Source organism: Leptodactylus fuscus, chromosome 11 (genome assembly GCF_031893055.1).
Source record: "Leptodactylus fuscus isolate aLepFus1 chromosome 11, aLepFus1.hap2, whole genome shotgun sequence".
NCBI classification, from domain to species: Eukaryota; Metazoa; Chordata; class Amphibia; order Anura; family Leptodactylidae; genus Leptodactylus; species Leptodactylus fuscus.
The window spans coordinates 42,113,109-42,121,087 of NC_134275.1; the positions used below are offsets into that span (position 1 = coordinate 42,113,109).

General features: G+C 46.9%; 1 protein-coding gene across 1 annotated transcript; it reads left to right on the plus strand.

The window, feature by feature from the left end:
• Positions 1–232: 232 nt before the first annotated feature.
• Positions 233–2,374, plus strand: IER5L (immediate early response 5 like). Its single transcript, XM_075261047.1, has one exon. The coding sequence runs from the start codon at positions 336–338 to the stop codon at positions 1,221–1,223; it is 888 nt and encodes a 295-aa protein (XP_075117148.1). The 5' UTR covers positions 233–335; the 3' UTR covers positions 1,224–2,374.
• The last annotated feature ends 5,605 nt before the right edge of the window (positions 2,375–7,979 follow it).

Sequence of the window (7,979 nt, forward strand, 5' to 3'; positions counted from 1 at the left end):
CAGGACCGCGGACTTCTCCTCACATATCCCGGCAGCGAGTTCAGCTCCAGCATTTGAATGTCACTGAGTGCCCGCCTTCACCCCATTGGCTGTGAGCGCCGCTCGTGGGCGTGTTTCCGCTGTCAATCCTCAGCAACCCGCGCATTTGATTGGTGGTTAGTGACTTAGGCGGGACCAGCTCCTTAGTATATAAGTGTCTCAGAGCCGGGGATCAGCACAAGCAGCTCTGAGCTTGGTAGTCAGGAGGGGGAGTAGAGGCGGCTGAAGGCTTCAGCTCTAACAGGCAGGGAGAGAAAGCCCCAGTGTGAGCCCCGGCTGCTGGAGTCCCGTCCAGCATGGAGTGCGCCCTGGACGCGCAGAGCCTGATCAGCCTGTCCCTGCGGAAGATCCACAGCTCTCGCACCCAGCGAGGCGGCATCAAACTGCACAAGAACCTGCTGGTGTCCTATGTCCTGCGCAACGCCCGGCAGCTGTACCTGAGCGAGCGCTACGCGGAGCTGTACCGGCGGCAGCCCTTCCAGCAGCAGCACCCGCAGCCCATGGAGTGCGCCCCGGCCATGGAGGAGATCCCCGAGCTCAGCCCCCTGCAGATCCCCGAGGAAGGCGACGATGAGCTGCAGCAGCTGCCCAGGATACAGCCCGACATGCTGGAGCCCGTGGAGGAGCCGCTGGAGCTGCCACCGTGCGCCCTGGCACCGCACCCAGCCAAGGACTTACAGCCGGGCAGCAGCTTCTACCCCCGGAGCTGCTGCTCTGAGGACGCCGGCGGAGCGGTGACTCACTGCAGCCAGACCACGGTGCTGGACTTGGACACTCACGTAGTGACCACCGTGGAGAACGGCTACCTGCACCAGGACTGCTGCGCCTCGCCGTGCCCCTGCCATGGTGCGCCGTGCCCTGCGCTCCCGCCGGCTCCAGCACCTCTCCCGGCGGCGCCCAAGCGCAAGTACCCCCTGGTGGGGTACAGCTACAGCGACGACGACCTGGAGCCACACTTTGTGCCCTGTAAAAGAGGCAGATACGAGGACTTTTGCCCCCAAATGGCACCGCCAGAGCCCACGGACTCTTCCAACATCTCCAACCTGATCTCTATCTTTGGCTCCGGCTTCTCGGGGCTGATGAGCCGGCAAGCAGAGACTGAGCAGAGTCTGAACGGACACCTATGTGGGAAACAAGCCCTGGCCAGTCTGGGGGCATGGACTAGAGCCATAGTGGCATTCTAGGGCAATGGATTGCTAGCTCTTGGGGCAAGGCTGGGGTAGGGGAGGAAGTTGGGGGGGCATCAGGACTTGCCCACCTAGTGATGTTTTCTAGGACCTGTACAGATATCTTTGGACTTTATTTTTGCAGAGAGAAGCACCTATTTAACTGAGTTTTTGTTTCTGTTTTCATTTGTGGTGGTGGAGCTTAAAGTTGCACTGGGCAAAGGCTGCAGATCTTGGGGAGGGGGGCTTCACACAAGTTGAGGAACTTTTTTTTGTAGACCATGCTTGAGATAGGTGGTGATGGTTCCTCACCTGGTATGATGAGAAGGGTCAAGGCGTTGTATCTCAGCACTTAGGAGCTGACCCTTAAAAGCTTATTCTTCCTCCAAGGACCACATTGTGGACCATGGATGGTCTGGTGAAGGTCTGGAGGAACAATAATCAGCTCTCCTACTGCTCCTCAAGTTCTTCTCCTCATGGTCTTTGTCAAGTTGTGACTTTAGAGGTTGTAAGATGAAGGCAGAAATGGCAACATTGTAACTTTGTTCTCTTCTTCTTCTTCTTCTTCCTTGTGTTGTGACTTCCAGTAATGTGAGACTGTGTAATGCAGCTGCAAATAATAATAATATAAGGGGGGGATGTATCGAATTTGGGGCTCTGGAAGCTTGATAGATGCCCCTCAAGCCAAACCTACAATGACGATGACCTGTCACCTTCTCATTGATAACACTATATTCCTTTAGACCATGTGCAGCAGTGAAGCCGCATCTCCCCCCTCCCCCTTTATCACCCCCTAAAGTTCACTTGTTCTAATTTCAGCCTTCAACTGACTTCATGAAACCAGCATAGTTTGGTCATGTGATCTGTCCATGTTTGTTTTTTGTTTTGCTTTTTTTTATATATATATTTTTTTTATATATATTTTTTTTGTTTTGGCATTTAATCCTTTTGTTGTAAAAAGGTGGTCTAGGATGATGAACCTGCCATGCCAACATTCACTTTACAAGCACTATGTGTACCAGATCTAACGTTGCCAAACGTTTTTATTTTTGTGTTTTCGGATGACCTGTATTTTGTGTATATTGAACTGTATATCACCGGGTAAACTGTTCAAATTTATTTGTTTAAATTTATAATCTTAAATAAAAAACAAATTTTATTCAAAAATATTTTTACGCTTTTCTTCTTCTTTGGTCCAGTGAGAGAGGGGAAGTGGGCTAGGACTGTAGGTGCCATAAGGGGCACCAAGTTTATCCCATAACATCACCTGGGACAGGAGGGTTGGGGGCTTGTTTACAATCTGTTATGGGGCCTATTGTTAGAGAGCAGCTAACCTGCACTGTGCCCCATGGCAGCAGACACCTTTGACTCTCTCTACTCTACTTGCTGTGCTGTTGAGCATAGTCTATTGTTCTCTGTTATCAGCCAGGAGAGGCTAACTTAGTGTTCAGATGCTTGCAAGGCACAGAGAGTCCTTAGGGCAATAAACAAATCCCCTTCTCTAGAAGTAAGAAAACTTTCCAGTGCCCAAAATAATTCCTGCCACCACTTTTCACTCATGGGCATGCCGGGAGTTGTAGTTTAGATGTTTACATCGGATCTTTAAGGGCATTGGCCCTTTAAATAGTAGGTGTAGAACTTTGCAAGCTCATACAATGTAGGTATAGAGTGGCAGTAGTAGTCATGCTTCAGATACAGTGGCTCCTATTACTTGAGACAAGTCTATAGGTTCCTTCTGGAGGTGGTAGTCGTAGTCAGAGCTGGTCCTGATGAGTGTCATTCTCCTGTCCTCTGCTCACATGCAGCTATTCCCTTTTATTTGTTATCGCCACTCTGTGCCACTTGGTGGTGTTTTTCGATTTTCCCTATAACTAAATACAGGCAGGTAATAAAGGCCGGAGCCCCCTATAGGCGATCTATGAATGAGGGGGGGCAGCAGTTCTGTCTTGAGCTCCTACTGCATAGGGATATCTGCACCTCTATAGACCCTGGATAAGAGAGATGTAGGGGCAGTGACCATTGAGGTCCTGGGGCCACAGCGACAAAAGTTCTTCCGAAGCTTAAAAACAGGCCATTGCGATTTCGCCTCACGGCTCAGTCGATTGAATCGATCCTGCTCTGTGCAGACTATCGCACCGCTATTTTATATTTATGTGCACGGAATACCATAAAGGGGAGAAGCGCGGAGAGACGCGTGGCTTTGGTTTAGTAGACGCAATTAAGAAAAAAAGCTCCGGCTACATTTTAACATAAGAAGCTAATGTCGACTATTGAAGCGGCGTTTTTTTTTTTCTTTCTTTTTTTTTTTTCTTTAGTTTTATTTTGTGCTAGAAAATAGAGGCTATGTTTATAGCGAGGAGCCTGGCCACCAATCTACTCCCGTTGCTGCCTCTGTAAGCAGTTGCCAGAGCTCCTCCTAGTGGCGCTCTGGGGGAATTACAACCTGCGCTCCATTGGAAGGTGTGATAATACCAATATTTCCAAATCTTTGCAGAAAGAGCTTATCACTAGCAGTTCTTGTCCCCTGACACACCGTGGCGGGATTGCTGTGATTTTTCAAACTTCTTCAAAGCTTCTATAGCTCAACTTAGTTACGCTGTAAGTGCAGCTCCGACGCTGGCTCCGTCCTCCCCGTTCACTCCTATTGTAAAATAATCGGCAAAGGGCAAAGAAAACATTCAGGATTTATTTTGGAAATTTTACATTTATTTTTTTTTTTCCACGTGAACAATCATCCCTGTCATATTTTAGGTTTGGTGCAATAGATTTTATAATATTTAATAAAAAAAATTAATAATTAGAAATATTTTACAATTTTTTTCTAAAACGTTTTGCTTGTTTACCACGTCCGTGCCACAATCATCCTTTTATTAAATACACCCGACGTATTACCCTACCGATTCTAAAGATCATTGCATCCGATTATTTTGTTACTGTCAATGCGACAAGGGTTTGTTATAAGAAAACTCGTCTTATCTAGCCAGCTTTCGTCCTGCTGCAGAATTTCAGCCTTGTGCTAGGATAGATTCGGCGCCTGTGGGATATAACACTGCAACAAGCCTGCTGCGGCAGAGAAGAGAAAGGAGGGATGGATGTAGCAGAGCGGAGTGTGTCATGCTTTGTGTTAACAAAGCAGACAAAAGACACATTCAGCTCTGCTACATGTGAAGTGTGTATAGAGCTCAATGTGCTGGGAGCAGCTGATAAACAGCACAGAGCGTGCAGAGAGGGGAAGGGAGAGACTGCTGTACAAAGGAAGGCGACAGGGAGAGGGGGTGCTGGCTATTATTAGGCACAGAGGCAGAAGGGCTAGCATAGCGGTGTCCATGCAAGAACTGAAGTGCGAGGCGAAGAAGCCAGAGGAATAGGGAAATGAGTGAACAGTTGGTGCAGGATGTATTTTCCCCCTGAACTGGTTAGTCTGGCTAGGTGGCTCTGTGTACCTGACAATAAGGAGTGGCTGCACAGTGACACAGAGCTCAGCCAGCCTGACACCAAAGTACCTGCACTGACACAGTGTAACAGCAAGGCAAAGCGTTACCACAGCAACTGCACTTACCACTTTGCCCAGGGTAATTTAACGGCGCTGTTATGGACAGACACACATGAACGCATCACTATAGCAACTGCAGCCAGGATCCTGCATGCCGCACGTAGGTGAGGGTAACTGGCATAGAGCTACGTGCGTAACCCTGGATAGGCATTGGGGCGATTTGCCTCTACCGTACTATAGCAAACCGCCCTCAATGGGACGAAACGACCAATACAATGACATTTAGGAACTGTCTTTAGCCCGATCCAAACTGAAATCAAAAACTTGTCAAATGTTTCTGAGATATTGCAAAAAAGATGAAAAATGTGTTAACGGCAGTATAAAAAAAATAATCAGAACCGTTTTTAGTTCAATAGGAACCGAAATAAAAAAAAAAACTTTAGAGAAATATTGCAAACATTCTTCCGTTTACTAATTGCAATTAAAAAAAAAGAGATAATCGGAAGTGTTTTTAGTTCGGCACAAACAGAAATAAAGGAAAAAATATCCAAGAAATATTGCAGAAATGATTAAGAATTTATAAGTTGTAATAAAAAAAGTTGCAGCTATTTTTAGTAAAATAGAAATGAAATTAAAAAGTTGTAAAATATTGTAAAAATAACTGAGAATGTATTAGTTGTAGTGATCTGGGGAGGCGATCCTTCATGCCTACCGCCTCCAGTTATTAGTGAGCGGATACACAACATAGCACACACAATATAGCTGCCTCTAGTGTACATGAGTGAGATTTCTGCCACTATATAGTACGGGGGTTGGCACTTTGCTTTTATTTTGGGCAGCCCCTTTCCCACCGTCACCTGAGTTTCCATATGTGTGGGTGCTCATGAATGAATGCTATCTGCTGTATGCAAATGACCGTTCTCCTCCTCGCAGCTGTTCCTTACTAGGGTTGCAGTGTCTTTATGTTTGTACCATCAGGACACTTCTGCTCAGTAGTTAAGAGCACGGACTGTGAATCATGGAAGGAGCAAGGTCATAGCCCGGCGCTGCCTCCTCGTATAATGAGCCCTAGGTTATAACAAATCTCAATAACCCCATGATTTATAGCCTGGCGGATTAAATATAATAAAAATAATAATATATATTGTATAACAATGTATCAATGTGTAAGAAAAATATCAAAACCAATATGGATCATTCCAAGACCAGTCCATGATCTGTGCACACGGGACCTGTGACATGGATAATACAGTCCAATCTGCAGGCAGTTATTTATTCCTATTATTATCTGTTTTATCTGGGCTTTGGTGTCCAGTGGGAGGTTCTACACAGTGATAGACTGATAGGACCGCCCACTGGACTCTTAAGTCTAGCAGCAGAGGTTTAAATAAAGAAGTGACAGGTTATCTTCCTTTTTTTGCCTGTAAATCTATATATCAATCTGCTCAGCTCCTCCTGCTCTATAACATGCTGCCTATAGAACGGGGGTTGTTTAGCTGAGTCTTATGAGGTCACATGATACATTTGTATATAACACTGACTCCTTGAGATGCCCCTCCACATCAGCTGACTATCTTATATCTATGAGATGATATCTATGAGATGAGGCTCCAACCATCTAATTTTAAACCATAGGTGTATTAAAAGTGTTTTCCATCACTCATATGTTGATGACTATGCCTAAGACAGCTTACCAACATGTGATGAGTCGGGGTCCGATATCTGGGACATCCACTCATTAACAGCTTGAAGCGACCCCAGTGCTTGGGTGGACTCTTCGCTGAATACCAAGCACAGCGCCATACATTATATAGTGGCTGTGCTCGATATTGCAGCTCATTCTCAAGGCTGAGCTGGTGTTGTAACATGTAGTTGATGAGCATGATGTCATTGGCACAAGGAAGAGTGAGCGCTGCAGCCTCTTTGAGAAGCTGATCAGCAGAAGTCCCGGGTGTTGGTCCCCTACTGATCATGTATTGATGACATAGCCTAAAAATAAGTTGTCAGTAAATCCCAGAAACCCCTTTAAAGGGGCGAATGAAGGAAAGAGCCTTTAGGCTCTCTTGACTGTGCTGTTGAATGAGACCAGTGGCGTAACTAGGAATGGAGGGGCCCCGTGGCGAACTTTTGACATGGTCCCCCCCCCTCCCAACCGACACAGACGCTGAAGACCTCAACCCACCCCCTCCTACTCATTCCTGCGTGCTCTATTATGTCTCATAGTGGCCCCTGCACACAGTATTATGTCCCTTAGTGGCCCCTGCACACACTATTATGTCCCTCAGTGGCCCCTGTACACAGTATTATGCCCCACTGTGGACACGCATAAACAATTATTATACTCTGGGGTCTTTTCAGACCCCAGAGTATAACAATCGGAGACCCAGGGGGAGAAAAAGATTAAAAAAACACTATTATTCACCTATCTCCCAGCTCTGTTTCAGTCCTCCGCTGTAGTCCATCTTCAATGACGTCAGACGTCACATGACCCGGGACGCAGGCCGGGGTCATGAGATGTCAGACCACTAGGCCTGAAGCCTGCCCGGATCGTGGAGAGGTAAATAACAGTGTTTTATATGTTTCTTACCTCTCCCGGGCCTCCGATCATTATACTCGGGGGTCTGAAAAGACCCCTGAGTATAATGATAGTGTTTGTGGGGCCCGCGGTGTCACTTACCGATCCCCGCCCTGCCAGGATCGAAAATTAAATAGGGCCCGTTACCGGCTGGAGTAACTCCAGCCGGTAATGGCCTATTAAGAAAAAAAAACCGCAGTGGTAGCAGCTGTCACCGGGCCCCTAATGTCCCGGGCCCTATGGCAGCTGCCTCTGCTGCTACGCCGGTAGTTACGCCACTGAATGAAACCTATTGTTCTCTATTATCAGCCTTTTAAGGCAGGTCAGAGCCTTACTCTAGCATATGTGCTATAGGTATACACTGTAGATATAGGTTGCAGTTCAGACATAGCTTCATTAAAACTGGCATATAAACACAATAAGAAAACAAAGAGACGCCAGGAGATGATGAAGGACAGACAAGGAGACAACCGGGATCTCCTTCAGCAGCAGAGACAATGCCGTACATGGTGATATCCAGCTCCTTCATCAGGTCCCAGATAAACCCTGAAGGCTCACTGGACAGTAGCTAGCATCTAATCTTAGCAGATCCAATTTACTACATCAGATCACCCCAGACCTGCAGATAGATAGGTTACGGTCACCTGAACAGGCTAGGTGAACATCTGCATTCAGGTATCTGTTGGGGGGGGTCTGCTTGGGGAAC